Source organism: Leuresthes tenuis, unplaced genomic scaffold, assembly GCF_036924035.1.
Source record: "Leuresthes tenuis unplaced genomic scaffold, fLeuTen1.0.hap1 SCAF_10, whole genome shotgun sequence".
Classification (NCBI taxonomy): Eukaryota; Metazoa; Chordata; class Actinopteri; order Atheriniformes; family Atherinopsidae; genus Leuresthes; species Leuresthes tenuis.
Window position 1 is genome coordinate 10,675,390 of NW_027325364.1, and position 25,185 is coordinate 10,700,574.

The window sequence follows — 25,185 nt, forward strand, 5'->3', positions numbered from 1 at the left end:
CATGTGTATGCATATGTGTCTGTCTGTGTGTAGGGAGCAGTAACTGCGAAGGCCAAACAAAGACATCTCTGATTAGCTTTTTCAGGGGGAAAAACAATGCTCCTGACTCATTCACATGTGTATCATATGTATCATTATGTCCTGTTGGTTTATTTGCACCGCAGCAGATTCTAAGAGGACACTATCAAAGCTGACATACCAGGACTTGTGCCGAATATTTCTGGAAGGAATTTCAGCCTGCCCAGAATCAAGGCCTAAGAGGCCGGCGCTGCCAAAATATGCCTCTGTGCTCGCACACAGGCACACCTTGCTTTATGGACCTCATGCCAATGATGTGCAATCCAGACATCCAGCATTCTTCTCCATCTCTCGGGACATTATATCAAAGCATCAAGGGACTCGAGTCGATACCAATCTCAGAATTGTATCGATCATGATCAATGTTACACCTCAGATTTAAATCTATAGCTACTCTATGGCCGGCTCAAATTTTGATTAGCTGTCACTCAATATTAGACCAGCAACAGGACTGCCGACTTCCATAGTCGAGACATTCCACAGCCAAACACATTCAAGTTGGGAGAGTATTCGGCTAATTCACCATTGCGCCTCCGTAATAATGCATCTGTGCGCTCCAAGCCGACTTTGCACCGTTTTAGTTTAGTTAACCAAATAAAATGTGAAAATATGCGACTTCAGCTTTGGAAAAGATGACTACCTTTCTCTACCTTCTACAATTTCCTTAAAACCAAACAATAAATCAATTTTCAAATTAATCAGTGATGAGAATAATAGTTCAAATGTTTCTATCACTTATCAGTGGCCTATTTTAAGGCTCTTACCTCCTAACTCAGGCTTTGAGAATCTCAGGCTCCATCTAACAAGAAAGGTATCCAAATTATTCTCAGTATGTCACATTAATCACGTTCCAGTGTTCTTCCCATAAAAGTTTAAGGTCCAGGGATCTCTTCTCACTTGCTTTTTATGAGGTTTCTTTCTTTCTGTCCCCGATTACTTTTCCTTTGCGCGTTTGTGTTTGATTAAAGCACAAGAAATCAAGACAGGTACACAGGAAGAAAAAAAGAAGAAAAAAAAGCCAAGTTTACACCAATCTGTGAAGTCGAAGGACGTAAAAGGCTGTGTTTCTGTAATCCTTTCAATGTGAGAAATAGTGACTTACTCTAATGTAGAAGTTTTAACATGATGCATATATTTTATGCCAAGTGGCATATTTTTTATTTCAATGTGACAAATACAAGATTCCTTGTTTGTAAAGGCCAGGATGTTGTAACACAGCCAGCACAGGGTCTCCACACACCCACTTCACTGAAGGAGCTTTCACCCCCACAACCCCCCCAATTCATTCACTCCTCAAGAGTAAACATCGTCTGTGGAGTCTAGTCTCATTTTTTTCCACTCCAACCCTCAAATGAAAGAGCTCATTCTCTGTTTCCTCTCGCTCGCACACTCTCCGTCACACCAGCTTACCAACCGTCCTTCTGACTCACACTTGGAGAGATGGATGTAACTCTTTCCATTTTCTACTCCTCTTTTCGGAGCATGCAAGAAACAAGCTGCCACTGGAAACAACTTTCAACATCAAGTGCGGGAACACTTTCGGACCGGGCTGCATCCACTTTGGACCCTGAAGAGGTCATTCGGGTGTGTGAGGTGATGTCGCGACCGCACACACGGTTCCGTCACACGTCTCAGACACACACACTTGGACCACACATGCTGCGAGGCGAGCAGGAGGTCTTATCTGCTCTGGCAGCAGAGAGATGACAGAGACTGGCAGGTGAATACACTGAGCTGCCTGTGTGAGGCACCTTAACCCGTCCTATGAATGAGCCGACACCATGTGGCTGCTGAACAGCGGTGAAACACTGCGTCAAAGGGCGGAGCAAATCACAAGCGATGGAGCCTTTGTTGGGAAAAGAGACCTTTAATGTCCAAAGGTAATCAAGCTGGGCGAGATGAGCCAAATTTCATGTTTCTGCATTTTTAGACAGAGCACACCTTGGTACCTCTATGCTGGACAGGAAGCAGAAAGCAAGCTATGGAAATGGCTGCATCTTGCTTTAGAGCATGTCGAGAAGGGCAGACGAGGCTCCATTGATGTCTCATTTTGGGTTGGTATCACTAACGTGTGCACTGGGATATATCCAGAAAATCATCGAGCAAGTGGAAAGCAGCAGAGTCCTCCGAGAAGAGTATGAAGATGCAATTCAAGCCTGCGAGTATTTGCTGACACGTTCGCACATTGGTGCGTTCGCTGACTTTCTTTGCAACTTTTACTGAGCAGGGAGCCAGGTGGTCTGAACAAAAGGTCAGGAGTGAACGTTGCGAACATCACCAGAGAAACACCAGAGTCAAAAGCTGTCACTAAGTTCATCTACATCAATTACCAATGCAAGGGACTGCGAAAAGACTACAGCAGAGAGACAGAAACCTACGGTGGAGACATCTTATAAACAGATCCTGTCCTTTTGAAAGGGTCCACGTCAAGCTGCAAGGACTAAAAAGCATAAAAAATAAAAGAAAGCACAGTTTTTGTCAATGGAGCTTGCAGCAGGGGTGTTATACTTAGTGCTTTTATGGGGTGTCAGCCTGAACTACTATAGTTACCTTACTCATATAAATCCTTCTAAAGTCCCCGGTGCAGACTGTGCAGCATTACCTGTGATTTGATTTGGGAGACTACAGCTTGTATTTCTGGGTTTGGACCATTTGTTGAACATTTATCTTAAATAAAGGCGTTACTTTTTCTTAATTCAAATGACCTGGCGCTATCCTCATCTATACTACTGTCTGTGGTTACTGAGGCTGTTCTTAGAATATGAAAAAACTTACTTTTGTTTTAAATACTAATCAGTTCCTGATGATCAAAGTAGAAATCTGCTGGTTCGGAACACTGTTTGAAATTAGTTGCCCTACTTTTAGGTTTGTGGTGTGACCACCTTTGACAGCCAACACAAAAATGTCAATGATTATGCTAAAATGGCAAAGATCAGCTCACCTAAGGGCTGGAGTTACCTTTGAAGGCTGGACTCCAGCAGTGAGCACTTTGGATAAAATCATAGGAACAGCAGGAGCTCAGTCATTGTTCATTTCACTGCTCACACCTGTCACAGGGTGTCTTTTGTGTTGCAACTCTCTCTCCGTTCTTTTTGACGGTTTATGTCGATCCGTCTCATGCACAAATGAGGCTTCTGACCACAATGTGACTTCCTCTGATAAAAAAATGTCGGTGAGCACTGAAAATCCAACCGATGCAACATGAATAAAAAACCACAAGGAGATTTCTGTTTGAGGCTGACCCGGTTAATTACTGAATAACTACCACAAATCCCGCTGAAGCATCACACCCGTGTTTTCTTCAAAATGATCTACCGTGACGACATGGCGCGATGGCAGCCTCTGCTGTGTTCGGATCCATGCGTGATCTGTACGAACACCGCAGAAACAAACAGTGGCACGTCACAGCTGTGTTATCAGGCGTACTTTTGTACACCTATAACCACCTTCCTATGCACTCCCCCGCACACTTATTTGTAACTTCACTCCACCTCACCCCCTGAGCGCATTCAGGAGGAGTCAATAGTATTTCACAACTGACCTGCCGAGAAAAGAAGAGCAGCACGGTGCGCTCTGTCTCTCATTATCTGCTGCCTGTTCGTCAAACTAGCTGCAGCCAGAGAAGAATACCTGCGTTCCCCTTTGAAGTCCGTGCCCGACCACAGTAAATTACTAGCTTGCCAGCAACACCGCTCCAGGCCCTTAGGACACCCCTTGGCTGTTCAACTGTGGGTGCCATTACCTGTCATTCCAGCTCTTGGGCATCTCTCATTGAGACTGACATCTGTTAAAAGCGTCTGGATGTGGGTGAGTTTATGCAGGCCTATAACAACAGAGAGAGTCTGAGAGACATGGAAGGAGAGAACAACTCGGATTAAATAGCCAACATTCCTTTAAAAGGAAGAGAAGGTAGCCTTTGGGCTCCAGACAAGCCTGCACTTGTAAAAACGTGAGGAGAGAACGAGACGACAAGTGCAGTGCTCCTCTTGTCTAACAGAGCGTAGCAGGAAGTGACAAAGTGGCAGGGCCTGCTTCACATGGGGCCTCTGGGGCGCAGCCCCTGGCTTGGAATACGTCACAGTCGCCCAAACCGCCAGCTGCAACGTCCTTTACGCACGTCTAATAACGAGCAAACCTAAAACGTTACTAACATTCTGTGGAGTCTCAAGCTGCATTGACTGAGCTCAGGCTTCTCGACACTGGAGGTGCGACAGTCTTAATAAGGAACTGGTCCGACGACCTGCTCTGTGATTAATACAAATTTGACAACTTACTGGCACACTCAACCGTATCATTAGTCTGCGATTAGAAAGATAATCAAATTGTACTAAATGTACAGCGAATACACGTGAAACTCTGCAATTCTGCTTTGGCAAAGTCCTCTGTTTCACAAGGCGAAATCGTCATTGGCAATCAATCATGCGCAGACACTAATCATTGAACCCTGTCTGCACTGAAGCCCGCCGCTCTTTATAGTCTGATCTGATGAGTGAGTGATCCAGAATGGCAGGAAAGGAGGGACTCGCCACTTAAAGCCTCCTTTCATGTTGTGCAAAAACAGTGTTGACAAATAAACGAGAGGAAAACAAAGGATTAGATCTGGCAACGCTTATCCGAGTCCTTTTAATCAAAAAGCTGAGAGCTCCTGTGATTGTGTGCTTATTTGTATCACATAGGGATGGCATGAAAAACTTTATGAAGAAGGATACAATGCTCTATTTTTATGAAAACAATCAAGCCACACTGGCAGCTGGCTGGGGTTCATATAGAGGCCTAAGTCTGGAAGATCAGAACAAAAAAGAAATGTATCCCATTTACAGTCTGAGTCCCACAATCAGCCAAAGATCACAGGCTAAAGTGTGCGGTGCTGAACTTGAACTTGACGTGGATATCACCCACATTCATGTCATCAAACATGGTCCGATGTCGGTTTGAATGTGGGTAAATTAGCCCATTGTAAGGCACAAATTGGCTCGAATCCAAACATGACAAACTTGTCCAAATCTGACAACCAGCTGGACAAATTTCCATGAGTCGCTGCCAGAAAAGCCAAATCAGTTTTGCCGACATTTATCCTCAGTCGGTCAGTTTCAGATGTTCGCCTGATAAATCCTAATAGAAAACTGTTTAAAGTAGATTAAAAGCAACGTAAGATCGCACGGGTCACCTGCCATAAACTTCCCACTGACAGCCCATGACACAACACAACTCCCTTTGGATATATTAAACTGATTTGCGGTTTGGGATAAAAACCTAAAAGCGCCGCATAAATCCTCGATGGGTTTGCCAGAAAATACACAACTCTGCTACCTGAAGCAGTTTCACCCCAGCTCTCCGCAACCTCCATGCTTCTGACACGCAATGCAAGGGGTTTAAAACAGCCAAACGTTGAGCCTGTGGAGAAGAGACTGACGAAAACGTTAAATAAAACCGCTATCAAATCGACATTGTCCAGAGAGGGCGAGCTGCCGTGCAGCCATCCGAGAACAGCATTCCTGTATGCGGACGCTACCGTCTGCTGCTCGGGCTGTGAAAGGGGGGGTGGGGTGGGGTGGAGGGGTTAAGCAATTACTCTCGGTAAAACAAATGTCCGTGACGACTTTAAAATATGCCCGACAAAGCTATAGAAGTTCAAACGCCTCGTAATCTTCATTAGAGTTGTGTTTAAATGGTGTACTTACCCGTAAATACAGAGAAAAAGACGGGAGAAGCGTCTAATGGATTTCCTGTTCGAAAGTTGCCGTGTGTCAGTGGGAAAAAACACAGTACGCGGAAGTACACATCAAAAAAAAAAAAAAAAAGAAAAGAAAAAAAAGTCGGGGTAACGAGCAGAGGGGGGAAAGTAACAATATAGTGTCTGAGAATGACTGGGGGGAAAAAAACGATACTCCGTGTGACATGCAACTGGCAACGATGTAACTCTGCTCATGTGTGTTTTTTTTACGGCTTGACTTGTCAAATTAAAAAAAAAGTATCCCATCTAAACGGCTTGTTTCCGCACTGTGTTACACAGTAACTCGTCCCCGCTGAGCCCTCTCTGTCACACAAAACTGTGCCAAGAAACATTAAGGCCTTTGTTACGCAGTGTTTATGTCTCTTTTACGATTTATAATTCGCTTGAGTGTTGTAATATGCGTCTGGGATCTAGAGTGAAAGCGTTGTGCTGGTTATAAACACAATATGTCTGTTTAGTAAAATAAGATTGTTTTAAACTATCTTTTTTTATTTTAAAAAAAGTATTTAAGGAAACGCTGTCTTTTCCCCCCATTCAATTAGTCCTTTATTTCCTATAAAACAAATCAAGACTTTCTTTGAAAAACACGAATTGTCTGTAATAAATATACTGCCTGTTATACACTTTACCTTGATTAGTACCATTCATTTAGTTGTGTATTTTTTGCCAAGACAGGAAAGCATTTGGAATTTACTACAGCTGGTTCAAACTGTGCAATAAATGCAGGTGTTTTGTCTTGATATGTGACGTTATCTATCCATTATATTACTATAATTTACAAACAAACTACTGTGATGTTACTCTGGGGAAGTAACAGCTGTTTTATGAACAGCTGTCTGGGGAAAACAAGCCAACAGTTCAAAACTGTTTGTGAAATGAAGGTTTCAACTGTTTACAGAGTTCGGCGCCCAGATCAAACTTCACTCCCTGCTAGAGTCGTGCTTCTTATCGAGTCCATCCTCCTGGCGCCACACTGTGGGCAAACATCGTCACGACTCAGCCTATCTGCATTTTCTTCAGCTATAAAAGCATAACGAATCCATCTGAACTGTCAGATCAGAAGTGGTGGAAGCATAACACTAAAACGTGTCCAGGTAAACATACTAATACCTCAAAGAGAGTTCCTCGTCTTTTTTCTAAAAGTTGTGCAAAAAATGTTGTAGTAGGACAACAGTATATTGTAAAGTGATATGCAACCCTAAAAAATAGACTAAAAAAAAAAACCCACCTCTCACAAAAGAGAAGCTGAGTGCTTCAGAAGTGAAGAGAAAGAGGGGGAACGCCTCTCTGCGTGTGCAAATGGTTTGACAGTTTAAGAACCGATGTAAGCAATGTAAAATTGCAAAGACTTGGTGATTTAATGATCTGCGGTATGTTTATGAAAAGATTCAAAGAATTCAGAGTGATCTCTGTGCACAAGGGCCAAGCAGCCAAAACCAAATGGTGAAAATCTCCATCCCTCAGTATTTCAGAGGAGGGCTCAGATTTTTGAGTAGCTGAAATCCTCCATCAAATAACAATGCCCTCAGAAGTATAGCACCCACCTTCTTCTCCCAAATTTTGCTGAGTGATGTTAAAAACAAGAAGTAACGCAAGTAGTGAGCAAGCTTATATCGCAGCTTTTTCAAACATTTGAATGAACAGTTTTCCAGGGTTTCTGAAGGTGTTTCAAAGTTTTAGTTTGGACATTGGTTGCTTTAACTCAATATCAGTCCAGTCCAGTTCTTTTATCTAACACTTTTCACAAGAATGAGTGTGTTGATTTAAAGCCACTTAACACAACACTCATCTATGAATCATTCGAGCATAAAAAACACCTAACTCGCCAAACCAGTGTCATGTCAACGCATAACAGACGACTTGGTAAAGAACCTGTTTTGATGGTATCTTTACACACAAAGGCCTCATTTGTTTAATTTCTTTTGTTGTATCCAAAAAAATAAAAACACAATGATGATGTATTTTTGCACCAACAAGATGATTCCCAAAGAGATTTTAACCAAAAACCTGGTATACCTCAGCTTGTGACCTGTGTTTCCTTAAAAAAAATAACGGCAAACTGGACAAGTGGAGGACAAAGTAAGAAGTGCCAGTTCTGAAAAACTATCTACAGGTGAACAGTATCTGAGAGCGATGTCCTTAAGAAATAACAACACAAATTAAGATAAAAGAATCCAGTAAAGTCTTGACACAGGACCTGAAAGATGCATCTGGGCCTTCAGTTGATCCATCTACTGTTGGCCAAAGTCTCATCAGAAATGGTCTCCATGAAGGGTGGCTGTCAGGAAGCCATTCTTAAGGAAGGGAAACAGGGAGAAAAGGCTGAGCTATGCCAAATGACACAAAAAAGCTTAAAGAGGGACGAATCCCCTGCAGAACACAGACCTCAACATTGTTGAAGCAGTGTGGGATCATCCTGACAGAGAATGGAACAAAAGGCATCCAACACCCAAAGTAGAGCTTCGGGATGTCCTTCAAGAAGCCTGCAGAACTATTTCTGACTACTTCAAAAAATTACAGGAAAGCTTGTCTTAGAGGGTTTAGGAGCATTGAAGAATAAGCAGGGTCATACTAAATATTAACTTCTGAGTTCATTGGAATTGGAAAAACTCTGTCTTTGCCTTTTTATCCTATATTTCCACATAAGTTTGCATATGGTTCAGTGAATCACTGCACCTATCACTTGTTTCCTGGAAATACATAGAAAAAGACAAAAAAAGAAAAAAACTTTTCACAGTGTGGTATATTGTGCACTTCTAAAAATCTCCAGATCTTTGCTAAAAGGATGTAAACTTCTTGTTTACATATGACAAGAATGGAAATGCAAAATGTATTGTTCTACTCATGAAGTCCTGAGAAAATTGCCCATTTCTAACATTTACTGGAACAATGATATACGTAGAGTGTCAAACAAGTACATGTTATCATGTGTAAGGGATCATTAACACCAAAGCAACACACAGTGTGTTTCTGGTGGACGATAACATGCAATCTGACAATGACCTTGTCATTTCCAACCACCTTCCTTCCTGAAAGACTCAACTTCTCAGTCTGCTGCAGCGCTCCTCATTACTTCCTTCATGGTCAAAAAGAAGATTATGATTTTGTTGTCACACATTTTAACCGTCAGGTGTATTTTGCATAAGGTCATAATGTCGTTTTATTTGGTGTTAGAATGCGAGATTACTCTGCCATGACATTAATGTCTAAACTGACCTCAAGGTCATTTCAGGCCTTGCACATCACCTCAATGCGTATCACCATTTCTGTTTTAGAGAAGGATGTGAGGGACAATTTATCAGAAAAGGGATGAAGTCTGTGCATGTTGCGTTTCACAACTTGTGACGCATTCAAAGCAGTCAGGGTTTTTTTTCTTTTGCTTGCTGTGTGGGCAGTTTCCCTTGATAGTGCAGCGAGGTTTTACTTATCTTGTGATTCTGTGCCACATAAATGAAACAGGAACCTCTTTGCAGTGAGACAATGATGGGACACAAAGGGGCTGTTTTATTTAAGAAATGATGAATGATTTGTTCATTTTAGCATTAGTTGGACCAATGGCACAGGAAAGTCATAGAACAGAAGACCAAAATAATTTGAGTGTAGAAATTCCCTTTTAGACCTTAAAATGTGTATCTTTGAATCAGTCGGTGTAACTATGGCATAGGTAATCTTTCTTCTTTTTATTAATAGCAGAGGCATTATGTTGTATAACAGGAAAACTATGGCTTAAATACATGAAATTAGCCACAATCACAGTTGGCATCTTATCATCAACAGAATTTATAAATGAAGTAAGATTAAAAATGCATGATTTATTTTAATTTTTTTCTGCTGTGCGTTTTCAATTTCAGAAACGTTCAAGACATTCTCAGCATTAGAGTTTGTAGATTACTCTTAGTAATCTGATTGTTCAATCAGTTCTTTCATTTTAAGAATACGACCTGATCAAAAGAAGGAAGAAGCCTCTCAGTCGAAGTCTTTCCCAGTTTGCAGTGAAATAATCAAACTGGTTGCTTTTAATATGCAAAAGTATTTGTTTTGAGGAATGAAAACTATTCCAGAATCATTAAATCATTGTCGAAGTGTAGATTTCTCCACAGCGGGACACACACACACACATACACACACACACACACACACACACACAAAAGCAACAATAACTGAACTCGGAGGCAATTTAAGCGCAACCGATAACCAACAACCAAAACTGATATTCAGCAGATAATGGTCGCTAAATCTGAAATATTTATTAAATTATTTAATTTACTAAAAACTACTGTTGACATGAATTGGTCAAGTAGTAAATAAATTTACTGTTACATTCACACAAGTGATTATCTTTTGTTATTAGAACCAACTAACTGATTAATTGGGTTAAATACTGCAAAGAAAATCAAAGATCACAAAGAAATTTCATGTTTGAGCCCACTTACCTTTTGTCGATGCTCTCACACAATGAATGCATTCAACAAACTGAACAACAGCCCACTATCCAGAATAATATTTATTGCTTTTGAAGATATTCATCTTTTTGTTCTTTTTTGCACTTTCCACTTTTCCTCTTTACAGTAAAACAAAGAAAGATGACTGGTGAACTCACTGCATTGACATTTTTGGATGTGTACAAACACATACGCACACAAAGGAAACGGTATTTACAGCTGTTGGGGTTAGTGTTCTTCACATGGAGGTGAACGGAGGCCTTTTCCCAGAACAACTCAACAAACATAGAGCTTTACATCAACTTTACAATAGAGCTTTCACAATTGATCGTTAAACCGCCACTGTTTGACAAACCATGGGCTGCAAAGGTTAAGAAACTGTACAATAGTGCTCACTCTGTGCTGAGAGACGGGGCTGTAGAAGGGATGCTGCTCATTAGATTTGGGGAAGAGCAAAGATAAACTGTTTTTGGAAATATTTTTTCCAACGCTTAATGTCTTGCAGCAAACCAACTTACCCTGCTGCTGCTGGCATGGGCGAATTGCATTGATTGAAAAATAATCAAAACACATTTTTGGGGGAGGATTTAAGAAAGAAATGCAAAGACCAATATTATTCACATTTGACTAATTACATTACAGTTACACTGGGTGAATGCTAACTAGAAAAATAAGTCTACCAGCATGTTTTTAGAACCCAAAGGGTTTGTTCACTGGGCATCTGGCAAAAATGACCAAAGGGCACAATTAAACGGGGTGGAGGAAATCAGAGACAATTCCCAGCATGAACTCTGTCCTCATCATAGAACAACATCTTCAGAGTGCAGATCTTCTGCCATCAATAATTTAAACTTTGATACACCTAAGCTTATAATTTTCCAACATGTTTAAATACTGAATTAAATCACAACAATACAGCTAAATCTTATCATAGTGAATAATAATTAAATGTCATATACACCATATTAAAATATATACACAGAAATATTAATACAAATTTTAAATTGGTCCAGCTCCCTCTGCTCTCTTTTTCTTTCCAATAATAAAAAATATTAACATAATAAATGTGCAGGAAACCACCAGACAAATTAAATATTCACAGACTGACACACTTAACGCGATTAAAATATGGATTTTTAGCATTTAAATGAAACTACAAAAAACAACAGGCACATAAAAAAAGTGCAAAATGAACAGTGAATGAGGGGCAACAGTTTCGTTCAGAGGATCGCAAAAGGAGGTGATTCTTTGACTAAAATGGCCACTAGATGGCAATATTTGCATATGTCTTTGAAGCACTTATAAATCTCAAGAATTAGAAGATATCTGAAAACTTGGATCAATTTAAGCATTTCTTGTTTTTCTGTTAGTAGAAGGATGCTGTTTGTTGATGTTTGGCAAGGCAGGCAATGCTGTGTTGTAATTTATCACCTCGTTACCCTCTCTGCAGCGATCAGACAACAAATTGAAGAGTTCTGCTGGCAACCTGGGGCAAAAGTTCGGTGCGAAGGATCAAAACAGAAAGGACAAGCTGGCGAAACTGCCAGCCAACACGCTACAAACTGATCTTCCAATATATTCCAAGCTGGATGAGACAACAGTGTAACAGAGTGCTGTTAAAGTTAAAAACTCACACAGGAAACAGGCAAACAATAGTTTTAGAAGTAAAGAACGTAACTGCTTTTGCTGGAAAAACTATTCATCAAGTGTGACAGAAGATTTAATCATTCAAAGCAGAAAAGGTTCATCAGAATGACAGGAGAGAAGAAGAGAGTTATAGGAGCACAGACTGGTTAGGTGATGGACGCATCAGAAAATGTCTTAGCTGTGTATCATTTTAAGAGTCTCTGTCTCCCTGTGTCTTTCATGCAGAGCCATGGAAGGGGAAAGAGATGGAGGCAAGGATGGGGGAGGAGGGGTGATGGGCATCAAGCTCTTCAGAGGATGAGGGGACACTGGCGGGGGAAGAGAGGTGATGGGCGGCAGCACACTCCCTTTCTTTCCATCCAATACAAGCTGCGATCGGTTCGCCAGGCTGGAATCCTTGCCGATGCCAAATTCATGCTCGTTCTCATTCTCTGAGCTGCAGTCGCTCAGATCCGTTATCTCCAGGTCTGAGTCTGACTCTGGGTCCTGCTTCACCCCTCCTCTTCTCTCTGTGGGGCTCTGCTGGCCTGTCCCAGTCCCAGCTCCCAGGCTGACCGCTCCCAGCCCCAGACTCAGCCCCGTGCCTGGAGGATTGGCCTCCACCCGCTCCCTCTCCTCCAGTGTCGCCCCGTTGCCAATGTCTGTCCGACCCAACAACAGGCTTCCCGGGTAAGGAGGCAGGCAGAGTCTGGCTGGCTGACCGCCCGCCGTGCCGTTTGTCCCACCAGTTTGACCTGCTGCTCCCCTCTCACCCCCACCTGCCTCCCCTGGGGGCAGCAGGGCAGAGAAGGGGTGAGGCAGCTGGGAAAGGCTGCTCTGCAAAGGGTTAGGGTAAAACTGGGAGGGGTAGAGGGAGCCAGAGGGCAGTTTGGGGCAGTTATTGAGAGAGAAGGCCCCTGGAAGGTAGGGGTTGAAGCCCCAAGGGTAGTCAAATGGTGGGTTGCGAGGGTACGGGCCCAGCAGGGACGGGGGTTTGGAGTAGCATGGAGCACCTAGGACAGAGAAGATCCAGAGATGGAGGTTAACTCTCAGAAGGGGCAAAGGTTTCCTGACATACACCATCCAAGCATGTACACTAATTATAGTCAGTGGTATTAGCAATTCTAATCAGGGGCCACGGGGGCTAATTCTGGCACAGTTGCTTTCAACAAAAAAATCTGATGGTTCTTTTATGCATGCCAGTACTGTGTAGTACACCCACTACACACTACTGCAAGACAGACGTGAGCACAAATATTCTGCATTGCAGTGAAAAGCAATCAGTTGGAGTTTAAATCTTCCAAATGGCTGATCATCACTATGTGTTGGAAAATAAATATTTGAAGAAACTCAGCCCCTGATTTGACGGCACATATTCACAGTTGCACCGTTGAAAAGCCTGGCTGAGAAATAATGTTTATCTCATGTTCTGACATGCCACTGTATCACTCTAGATTAAACATTTTTAAATCAAATACTGCACCACATTTTAATTCAGTTCCTTGTTAGCATCATTCCATAACCAAAAAAGGGGGTAAGTCTGAGGTGATTCAATTTTAATGAACAAACAAAAGTATTCCCTCTCAACCCACTCGACTTCCTTCCAAATGACAACCAACTCAGAGATTCTGTCTCTGCTGCACCCTCCACCTCTCCCAGCTTCACTCTTTCTCTCGTTCACTCACTTATTTACTATGCAGGGCTAATTTGACAGTGGTGAAGTCTCTGCGTGCTGGGCCAGGAGTAGCTGGCAGACACATGAATATTGAATCAGTCAGGCAGGCCTCACTTGCTTATGAAAACACAGTAATGGGCGCCCACAGGCCACAAACTGAAGCCTGCACCCTCAATTAGGGCCTTCCTGCCTGGGAAGGGATTAGGACAGCGGGGACACATGGGAGGGAGAGGAGGATGAGAAGGGAAGAAGGGGGGAATAGGACCTGAGGACAAACAGAGTGGGGAGGAGGTAGACGGGTGCAGGTTGTGTGATGAGGGTTGCATCTCTGTGTGAGTAATTCTGTCTATACGCTACCTCTCGAGCTCTGCAGATTTGTGTGCATTCTCATGCACATACAGAGCGTGCAGAGATACAAAGAAAACGGATGCGTTAATGCACCGGCTGTTCCAAGTTGCATTCATTGGTGCGTGTGTGTTGAGACAAAGGAGGACAAATGTGAATGATCGTGCTGAAAAGCTGGATGATTTCTCTAAACTTGTTGCCTACCACTGCTGACATTCATAATTCACAAGCTAACCTGGCCTTTCTCACCTGAAGCACAGCCTCACTGCAGCTGCTATGGGACAGCCATCTCTCTTATTTCCTTTAACAATAAATGTTCATGCCTTCCCATATCCTCATTCCTCTCTCTGCTGTCCTCCTTTCCCTCTCTACCACCTCCTCCATCCTTTGTTTAAGGTCTGTTTTCTGCCTGTACACTGCACAAACAACCTCTATGTCAGCTATCTTTGTCCTCCTCATGTCTCTGAGTTATTGGATAGTTTCTGATTTTACATGTGCACTTAAGAGGCACTAACTACTCTCATTCCTTCAGCTCACCTGAACTGAGGAAAGGGAATGTATCCAGTCTCAGTTTGTCTCCTTCGGCTCCTGGTGCTGTGGTCCCCCGATCAAACAGGGACGTTCCTCTACCGGTGTCAGGCAAACGAGGAAACAGGGACTGTATGGCCTAAGTGACAGAAAGGGGGAGAGAAAGTGAAAGGAAAATATGTTAAAAAAAAATGTATATTCTGTTATGAAAAAACTGCTAAATTGAAAGCATCTGCCTTTGCACTGAGCAGGGTAAAGTCATATGTTGACAGCAGCACCCTGCAGCATGTGATGCAAACAGTGACACAGTGGCAGCAAGGACAGGATAAAAAGGAGCACCATGGGACTGGGTGTAAAAAGGGAGGTAGGAGGACGCAGAGACTCAGAGACTCAAAGGCAGGAAAAGAACAGAGTCAAATGGAGAGCAGCGATTAAGTTTGTGAGCACAAAGGATAAATGACAAGAAGAAAGAGGGATTGTCGGCCAGTTTGTGTAAAAGGACAAAGGACGAATAGGAGAGACATGTGAGAGAATGACATCCTCTCAGGAAGTAGGGCAGCTGTGTGTGTCTGTGAATCAGTGTGTGCACCTATTTTTTCAGTTTGAAATATGTGAGGGAGCGTAAGATGAGGTAGAGTAAGTGTAACAGTTGAATCTTAGGAATCAAGGGGACAAAGGGGGGATTTTTTCTCCCCTAGTGTGATTGTGGATCAATTGGAACTGTCACCCCAGCAGCCACAAGTTTGAAAGGCAAGACTGTACTTCCAAGCTGTGAGATCTGCGTTGCTTAACAAACCGCATTAATGACCCGCCATTGATCTGATCTGACGCGACCCCTTTGCGTTCTATTTCTTTCATTTTCAATCGATGACAGATGGATACGCCATCGGAGATAGGGATGAGAGAAGGAGGGGATAATGTCTTCTTTTGTTTTAAGGGTGAGTTAAAACCGTCCCCCTGCTCGCTCCCCTTCAGACTCTGCATCTCCTTATCCCGTCTTAAGGATGGCACAGACAAATGATGGATGATTCTTCCTTACACTGTACTTTCAAGTTACTTTCTAGGACGTTAGTTGTCTAGGATGAAATCGTCTGCACACCAACACTTCCAAGTAAAGAAAAATGGCCTTCTTCAGCAATTTGTGTGGCTACATCCATAATTTAGAGTCAAATTTGAAACATTCAATTGATTTGTTCATTTTTTTAAATTTCTCTTAATATCTCAGGACGTTAATAGATACACAAGTAAAGTCAAAGCATTATTTTTCTATCCAATTTAGGACATTTAGGTTCACGCTGCGCTCTCTTTGTGTTCTGATGCAATTTATCTCTGTGAAAATTTTACAATCTCTCAGGGCAAATGATAAATGAACGGTAAGCTATTATGACCACCATTAGAGACGATGAATAAAAGATAGCAACGATGAGAACCACCATTCTCTTGTAAAAGAAAAAAAAGGGAGCTCACAGCAGGGGCCTGAGAAATATAACAGCAAAAATCACAAGAGTGAAGTGGATTTCAGTTGCTGGAATGAAATCATTGTTAATAAAAAATTAAGGAGTGGAGGAAGCTGTTTGGCTGCATGCTATTGTTTTTTTTCCTTTGCTCCAGGTTTCACTTCTTTGTATTCCTTGTATTTAATGCCGCTTCATTTGTGATCAACTATTCTATCATTTAGATTTCAACCTGTATTAGTCTCATTTCCTACATTAGTTACGTAATATATTTATGTTCATGTTGTATATTTCTGTAATATATTCATGTGTCTCTCCATCCTGGCTTTCATACCTCTGGGCTGCAGTCTGGTGTGGCAGAGCCCCCGTTGAAGTGGTTCTGGGCCAGAAAGAAGGGAGAGTTGGCCATGTCCAGGATGGGGTAGTTCACCAGCACCACCTTACTGAAGTTAAACTTGTAGGTGAAACGCTTCCCTTTGGTTTTGTGCAAAATCCGCTTGTTGTAGTAATACCTGCAAAGGAGGAGGTGAGCATATCGATGAAGGGATGACGAAAGGTGATAAAGGATAAAGGAAAAGGGAAAAGAGGAGGGAAGGATTATTTTAATGCTCGCATCAAGGTTCTGTGTTTCCTCACTGTAAGAAAAGAATAAGTAAACAACTTCAGCGCTGTGAGGCAAAGAGCTATGCTGATTTCCCACTGTTTTTATTCATCTCCTCCTTCCTCAAATCAATTCATGTCTCACTGCTCTCTATTCAATACAATGTGGGTTTTTTTTTTAGAGAAACGGTTCAATTTTACCGAGCTGTTAATGAACAAAAAGATAAGATTCAATAGGCCAACTTCCTTTTTCCACTTCTAACATAGATACTAAAGAACAAATATTTCCTTTTATTTGGCACAAAAAAAAGAGATCAAGTGGGCATCGTGACTGAATATATACGAAATATGTAGTCAACAAAATTAATTTTTACAAAAGTAAAAATTCAGAGGAACAGGAGTTTGACAAATATGAAGGTTATATATTTCTGAAGGAAGAGGTTAGATGAACGTAAAAAAAAAGTGTCTTGTGTATAGTTTGAACAGACTCTAAACCTATCATGTCAATGACACCACAAAACTATCACCAATTCCAGCAGTGAAGCACATTTACAAGGAGGAGGTACAAAAAGACTTGTCTCCATGGTAACGACCTCCGGTGTCTCCCGCTGGGCATGTCAAGTCGTCGTCATGCCAGTTTCCTTTACCACCCACAGAGGTGTCACAGCGTACATGTGCCAGGATACTGGGTTTATCAGTGGTAAAGGGAAAAAAAACATTGAGCCATCTGGCTCAGGTAAAGGAGCTGAGGTTGGTGATGCCACTCGAGTGGTACAAGGTTAAATCTAAGAAGGAATTTTTACCCTGCCTTCAGATCCCTTTGTTTCACAAGCATTACATTACTGTAATTACACAAGCTCAGCAGTAGATAGTGGTGAGCAGGACCTCATTATGCAGATGCAGTATATCAACAAACACAGCAGCATGTACATATCAGCACGTATTCACAGTAGCTGAACCCAGTGCAATGATGTGTACATGTTTTGCTTTGCATGGCGATTGTGCCGTGGCCCTTAATTGAGCAATTAAGTGAGGCTAATTAAGAAGGCTAATTGTGGCCCCAGCCAATTCATAACAATTAGACTCTGACGACAGCCTCCATTAAACAGGGGCCAAAGGAAAGCAGAGGGAGGGGTGTAGTGGGGGAACAAGTTGGGGTAGTGGGTATAGTGGGCAGTTTTCCCATTTTAAAGAATTCTAAGCAATTTCACACTGTGGCTTAATTTTAAAATCCCTATTGAACTTTTTTATGTGGCAGCTCAATGGTGAACATTCCGTTAGGATGTTAACAGATAAGGAGAAATTGAGTGTATTGATGTTCCCCTGGAAAAGTCCCACCTTTATCTTTCCATTTTCACCAACACAAGAAAGAAACATGTTAAGTGAGGATTAAATCAAACCAGAGTAAACAAATAATGTAAACTGAGGTGTGATAAACATACCGCAGTGCTCTGCTCAGCTTGTCATAGTTCATGTGAGGTTTGCATTTCCTTATCCCCCAGAGCCGGGCCACCTCGTCTGGGTCCTTGATGACAAACTCCCCGTAATCTCCCTGCCAAGCGATCACACCCTGATACTCCTCCTTCTGCAGCAGCTCCAGGATGAAGTGCCACAGCTGGATCTGCCTAGAGCCGGGACTCGACTCGGGCTTGTAGGCCCAGTCCGGGAAGGCGAACCCTGGGCAGAGGGAGCAGGAAAAAGAGGAGGTTGAGGTTAAGGCCTGTCGTTTGTCCCGCTGCACGCCTGAGGTGGGGGCAGATTGCTGTCTGAATGACTGATGAGTGATGGAGGTGAGGGATGATGTGTTTAATATCACAGCATGTGCCTTGAGCAATGTTTGTCTGTGCTAATGCCCTCTAGCCTCAACAGATTGGTCAGTGGGATGATGACAGCTCGCTGGGGGAGATCTGATTGATGCTGCTTGAGTCTGAATTTTAAAAGCTGTACTGTATGCACATCATACATGAAGTTGAAGGAGTATCTTTTTGACTCAGCCCAGAGTAAATCTGGCTCCAGCAAGCCTTATGAAAACATAAGACATAGAGCCAATTACCACCAGAGACTGAATTTGTTTTCTTGTGTGTGTGTGTGTGTGTGTGTGGTTAGCTTTTTTTTTCTTTTTAAAGTGGAATATTAAATATGAATTTCAACATGTAATTTTGATGATGATGTTTCTTAGTTTTAATCAGATCTGAATGTACTTGTTTTGGCCATTTGGCCTTGGACTAGATTAAGAGATATTTGTAAGAAAAACTTCTTGCAGATTTGAAGCAACAAACACTGATAATACTGACCTGGCGTCCAGAGGGCGGGCACAGGGGGGAGCAGCAGATCACTGACGCAGTTGCAGTCCATGCCTCGATAACACCTGATACAAAACAAAGAGGAGGCTTAGACTTATGCAGATGGAACCAGAGGAGCACATGGTATTTGGTAGAAGAAAAATGATTTACTTAAGCCAGAGTTAACTAGATTCATTCCAGCGAGTTGAAGCTGAAGTGTAAACTTTGTTGAAAATTGAGGTATTGCATAAGGGTCTAAAGGCGCACTGTGAGTTAGTTCAAAATGATACCTTAAATCAATGTGAAATGCAGCGAGGTTATGTTTCATATGTCTTTGGTGAAGATAAGGTGTTTGATGGATGGGATCTTGTATGGCCACCTGAGGCTGTGTCTGATGCAACGTGGTGGACATCCCTATAGTGCATTTCTAACAGGCAGAATTACATAGACTTTTGAAAACCAACTGAAAATCTGAGCCACATCATACATCAAAAATGTTATTTTAATTATATAACATGGGTTGGTCAGTTGTTTGTGAACTTTATATTAAAGTAGAAACTACATGCGATGTCAAATATTTCATGTGTACAGGTATATTCAAGGTTTCTTATTGTCTCTTACGCGATCTAAGTAAAGTGGAAGATTTGGTCCATCTCAAGTTTTTCCACTCATGATGTTTTGAAGGCCATACTTTTTGGCAATGATGCTGCAATGCTTCATCACAAGTCTTAGATTAAGAGGAGGTGTATTGTAACGTAATGTGTATCATAAACCTAGAGCCTGGAGGGTCTTGGATACAAAGTTCTTATGGTGTCATCTTTTTTTATACAACATCGATTTTACTTGAAGGATATGTACAATTAATTTGAAGTAATTTGAGAATGTTTCATGATTTAGAAGCAAAAGAACAAAAGTAAAAAAGTGCCTAAATAAGCTTTAGTCCCACCTCCAGTGTTTTATGTTACAAACTGACCGATCTCTGTTGTTAGCACGTTTTAATTTGGGCAGATTTTTTAACTCTCCGTTCATTCTCTGTGTAATTTGCAACAACAAGGGTGCAGAAGAGCAATAGACTGTTTATGTACCCCTGATGAACAACTTCCCTGGAATCATGTAAGAAATACCCCATTAAAAAGAAAAGTCCCGCAAATAAAAATATGAAAATATTATCAGCTAAAAGCACACAAAGATTAAAAGTAATAGTATTTGGGCCTGCAAAGAAACGCTACATGTATTTTTTTTTTACATTTCATGCTAATATACTTCATATAAAATGGTTGGTAATTACTATCATCATATTTGGAAGAGGTAGAGATCATTCTAATTACTTTACTTAATGTTGCAAAGTATTTTATAGCAGTGCATAGTATTTTACAAGCTAATTATTTGTTTTCTATTTGATCTGTTGTCAGGTAAGTTTAGTAAAAAGTACAATAAATCCTGGCAAGCAAAATAAAACTATAACTGAAAATACAAAAAAATCAAATGCGCTAAAACTGTAATTTATTAGTCTTACATTCTGCTGTACAGCATTTATTTTTAAACAGCATGTGAAGAATCAAATCAGCTGCAGGTTAAGACAATTTCAAAGACAAACTCAAGAGTTTAATTTTGCAAACTAAAACACGCTAAACATACAGATCAATTAAACAACAGTGAGAACTGACTCTAATCTGTAACAATCGAGACATTATCTTTCTGAATATCTCCTATGTCATTTTGTTTTATTTGTATTCCCACCCAAACCGGAGCATCCTGAGTGAAAGCACCACAAGTGTGGGAACACACTTTTGATTTTCCCTCCCTCACGCTCTGAATACAATCATACGTGTGAGCAAAGAAGCGGTGGTTTGCTTTATTAAATGAGAGCTCATGGTGATCACGTCTACGTAATAAATGCATATAGACATCTGCTGACAGGAGACGCTACGGAGGTTTCAGTGTCTCCGTGATGAACAAGACAGGATCTAGTTTGGATATTGCAGTTTCGTCAGGGTTGTTTTACAAAGCTCAGATGGAAGAGATGCCCTGCTGCTACACTGGTATCTTTAATGCTGCCCTCTCTATCCCTGCCTTCACTCTCTGCCTCTATTTAATTATGCTCTGTGAATTTTGGATTTTCCCTCCAGCATTGAAATGGAACGTGAATTATTAAGGTGTGTTTGTATAAATTATTATTGCTAACTCCAGGCATTTCTCACTCTCTGACTGACTCTGGCTTTCTTTCTGTCTCTTCGTCGCTCTCGCTCTGTTTCTAGCCTTTGGATTGTGGCCCCTCTTGCTCTCATCTCGCTCTTCATCCTGCTTGTTTTTTCCAGCCGCTCCTTCTGACCCTAGCCGGCATCCAACCCATTTTTTTCCCCACTCTCATCATTCATGTTCTGATTTCTTTTTCTCTCCGTCGAGTGTCCTGCAAGTGTTGTAACAAAAGCTTCATCTTGACATAAAGCTACACATTTTCATCTGGATTGTCACACAAAACTATTCTAACATGGCTCATTATGTTGGTCATTTTGATTATTCAGAGTACCTGGCTGTGAAATCATACATCATTGTTCATGTGATTAGAAACTATTTCAAAAGTATGTTCTTCCATTAAATTGTTGACATCTAACTGATTCATCTGACTGAAGGCCTCTGCAAGGACTGATCTTTAAAAAAATTACATATTCTTTGTGGTGGAGGTTGTAATCCATAAGTTTCCTCTTCCCTGTGGGCTACAGGTCATCAATACTGCATCATTTCTTTCATTTGCCATATTCTCATGGTCCACAGCATGTATAGACTCATGTCCTCAGAGGAAACTATATATGTGTGCTCCTATCAGTCAGGGTCTCTCCAGCTACTTCTCATACCACCTACGCACCACCTCAAATCTATATCCATCTTCCCTTTTTCCGATCCAGGAGCATATCTATACAGGTGAATCCTCCTTTCCTCTTTCCCACCTCCTTCCTATTCACACACACTTACCTATACACCGACTTCTCCCTTTCCCTCCTGCCCCACCCATCTGCTTTTCTCTTCTGCTCTGTGTGTTTTGCTTCGGCACAGTAATTTTCCGTTTGATTTCGGAGGTAATGCATTTTTTACAAATCAAAGAGGAAGCCAGGCTGCCCCCCCCCCCCCTCCTCCTCCTCCTCCTCTATCTATCTATCTCTCTCTCTCTCTCCTTTCTTCCCTCCTCCTTTCCTCCCTGCCCAGTCTCCAGCTCTCGCCCCCCTCAGCCCCCCAGGCCAGAGAGGAGATAAAGGAGCCCCCATCATTTCCTTGTTAGTTTTGATTTGGGCAGCACAGGGCTTTCAAGTTCCCCCCATCACCCCCAGAAACATTATAACTAGCAGCCCAGGGAATACAGTTCCTCATACGCACACACTCATACACACACACATGCATGCACGGACTGCCAGATGCAGACACTCGCAGATTGTAATGGCTTGTGGAGTCTCAAACAGAAATGGCACAAATACGCAGGTGTTCAGGTAGCCGTCTCACACACACAGTGAGAAGCAGCACACCGAATAAGACATGGAGCCCATAGATATTGACTGAATCAATATCGACACACTAACGCATATCTCACCAAGCCCAACGAGACAATGCACTTTGTTTATCGAGCACACTGGTGTACTGATAAAAAAAAAAAGAGGTGTGGGCAGACAAAAAAACACAAATGCATTTTGTTTTGCACAGAGAGCGACTAAGTCCAAACAAAAGACCTCTTCCTTACAAAAGGTCACCCATAAAACCCTGTGTGGATGATGGATCACACAGTTAGCAGTGTGACAATAGTGAACCCACACAAAAGGGGCACAAAGTTTCTGCACACGTTCACGGCTCAACAACAAAAAAACCCCACATTAGCTGCTCAAAGGAAACCTCGGCTGTGCTCAACATGTTGTGAAGTGGAGGTCTGAACTGTGTCCTGCAACTGGATCATTGAAAAACCCTCTGGTGTGTTTACGAGTCAGAGGCTTTTGATAATTTATCTGGAAGGAGTGTGTTGGGTTTTTGTGACAGACTTCTCTGTGTCTTCGGGACACAACAGCATTACAAGGACACTCATGAGATGAAGGCTGAAAGGTGAAAGGCGTTTGCTGTGCTCAACATGCAAACATCTAAAAGACACATTTGTGCAATTGTCAAAGCATCTGAGTGTGAAATTTAATGAAGAAAAGCAATCCCACAATCTAATGAGCTGTACTGCTGTGCCGTTCACTACTGACTACTGATTGTAGATGGAAGGGGGGGGCATAAAAAAATCATTAAATTCACTTTCCAGATTTTTTTTCCTTGTGTTGCTCCCAAAGAGATTAACTGATATAAAGTTTGCTCTCATTTTGTCACTTACCTCATGCTATTTCATTGTCAGCAAAGGGGGGCAAATTATTTGAAAAAAACATTATTAAAAAAAAAAAAACATCATTTGCCATAATTGTTTTTTTGTTGAGGCAAAACATGCGATACATCTAAAGACTTTGATTGATTTGTATCCACGGACAGGATCTTTGCTGTTTTGTTGTGCTACATAGTATAAAAAACTCCATATTAAAAATAAATCATTCGTGTTCATCAACACAAATAAAAGATTGTCTTTTGTGTAACTGTTTCACGTTTTACCAGGATTTCAAAAAAGTTTTTGAAATTAAAAAAATGAAGACACGTGCGAATATTGCACCCTGGCAGCCTATGAAATGTAGCTTTAAAGAAGACCAAGAGGCTCGATATAGCCTAGCCCTAACCAAAGACTTCTGTTGCTCAAAGCCCAATAAGTACCTACATCCAACTAAGTATTTCTGGTGCCTGTAATGAACCAAACAATGAGTGAAAGAGACTGAGAAACTGATTTTCAGCACAAACATACAACAAAATAAAGGTACCCCAAAAGATGTCCCACAGAGGTCTCAGGCTGAGGATTTCGTTCATCAACCACCTCTCTGACCCACTTACACTGACACTGTGGCTCTTTTTGAAAATAGAAAAGTTTGTAAATCTTTCAGTATGCAAGCTGCTTCTGATGCAAAGACAAGAAACCTATAAGGTTGTTGGGGGACTTGTAGTATGTGAGAATCAACACTATGTTTGTGTACTTATGAGCTTGTTATAAATTCTACCACTGAGACACGACCAACTGTCCAATTTTTCAGCAATCCATTATATTTGGGCCCATCAGCAGAGCTGTAGAGCTTGTGCAGCCAGGGTTAGTGGGCCACTGATGGGAGTAAAAAGGAAACAGTGTGAGGAATATACTGTAACAATGTTTTGAAATTCTGTAGAGTGACTGCGGTAGCAGAGAGAAGGGGGGCAGCTTGACATTCAGGCAACATTATGTCTCCAGTGCTGTCTAAAGAAGGAAAGAGTGATGGGTCACGATATAAAAAGATAGAAAACTGTGAGAAGCATGAAGAGTCTGGCCTCCCCGCTTTCTTTATTCCACAAGATGAAACGGACTCTGTACATCTGTCTCATCTTCCTTTTTTTGGTTGCCCCTGAAAAAGGCCCAACTGAACCCTCTCCCTCTCAATTCCTCTCTGCTCGCCTCTCTTCTGCTATCTCTGTCTTTCCCCCTCTCTCTGTTCCTCTCCCTGGTTAGCTCTGACACACTGGTCAGCCTCGGGGTGGAAGAACAGAGGGACTCTGCTATGGGTTTGTTAGAGGAGATGGAAAGGAGAGAGGAGCAACGAGGAGGGGAGAGACAGAAGTGAGAAAGAAGAGGAGGAGGAGGAGGAAGCGGGGAGGAAGGGGGGCTGCTCAGGAAGAAGGAAAAGAACCTGTCTATCCAAATGCTTAGGAAAAAAAAGTCAACATTGGTTAAAATTCTATCTCTGCAACGGCTTACAATGGTCTCATTTGGCTAAATCTCACCAGGAATTAAAAGTGATGTTTTAGATGAATGTGTTGTGCACAATCAAACATAAAACCTTTCATCATTTAAAGGGTAGTGAAATACAAAAAATACTAAATATTTACCAAAGAAACAGTCTACACTTTAAACAGACTAATAATACCACCTGTATGGTTCATTATATATAGTAGCTTATGGACTCATTTAACTAAGAAAAGAACCTTATCAACACATTTTAGTCCTCTTAACACCCCCCCCCCCCCCCCCCCAAACAGTCCACTTGCTGCAATGAAAAAGCACAGATTTCATCATAAAACATCAAAACAGTCACTGGAATAGTTTTGTCATCACAGTCTGTTGTTTAGATTTCGTGTCACAAGTTCACTTTTGACATCTTGGGACCTTGTTGGAGGTAAATTGATTAGACTGCGACCATCAAAACTGTGTAGAACACTTTTGTACAGTGTATGAGTCAAGGAGCCATCTTTAATAATGCTTTATCATCATACTGCATCTTTCACAGCAGCTAAATTTCCACATGATCACGCCTTTGTATCTCAAACTCCACACACCCAT

General features: G+C 41.7%; 3 protein-coding genes across 5 annotated transcripts in view; 1 reads left to right on the plus strand and 2 right to left on the minus strand.

Moving 5' to 3' along the window:
- arhgef1 (Rho guanine nucleotide exchange factor (GEF) 1) overlaps nt 1-6,640 on the minus strand; it is a 40,037-nt gene extending 33,397 nt beyond the window's left edge. Inside the window, exon 1 of one of the 3 annotated variants that reach the window (XM_072393898.1) lies at nt 6,442-6,640. In XM_072393898.1, the coding sequence (XP_072249999.1) occupies nt 6,442-6,456 (15 nt within the window). In that variant the 5' untranslated portion in view covers nt 6,457-6,640. Of the gene's footprint in view, nt 1-5,759; nt 5,840-6,441 lie in introns of those variants that run through there. The other 2 variants (XM_072393899.1, XM_072393900.1) reach the window with 2 other exon arrangements.
- LOC140316197 (trypsin-1-like) overlaps nt 1-25,185 on the plus strand; it is a 309,543-nt gene that overhangs the window by 121,300 nt on the left and 163,058 nt on the right. The gene's annotated exons all lie outside the window — the stretch shown is intronic.
- erfl1 (Ets2 repressor factor like 1) overlaps nt 10,312-25,185 on the minus strand; it is a 38,199-nt gene continuing 23,325 nt past the window's right edge. Inside the window, exons 2-6 of the mRNA XM_072393257.1 lie at nt 18,777-18,850; nt 17,925-18,159; nt 16,217-16,394; nt 14,438-14,567; nt 10,312-12,893 (exon numbers count right to left, since the gene is read on the minus strand). Coding sequence (XP_072249358.1) covers nt 12,076-12,893; nt 14,438-14,567; nt 16,217-16,394; nt 17,925-18,159; nt 18,777-18,837 — 1,422 coding nt within the window. The 5' untranslated portion in view covers nt 18,838-18,850 and the 3' untranslated portion in view covers nt 10,312-12,075. The remainder of the gene's footprint in view (nt 12,894-14,437; nt 14,568-16,216; nt 16,395-17,924; nt 18,160-18,776; nt 18,851-25,185) is intronic.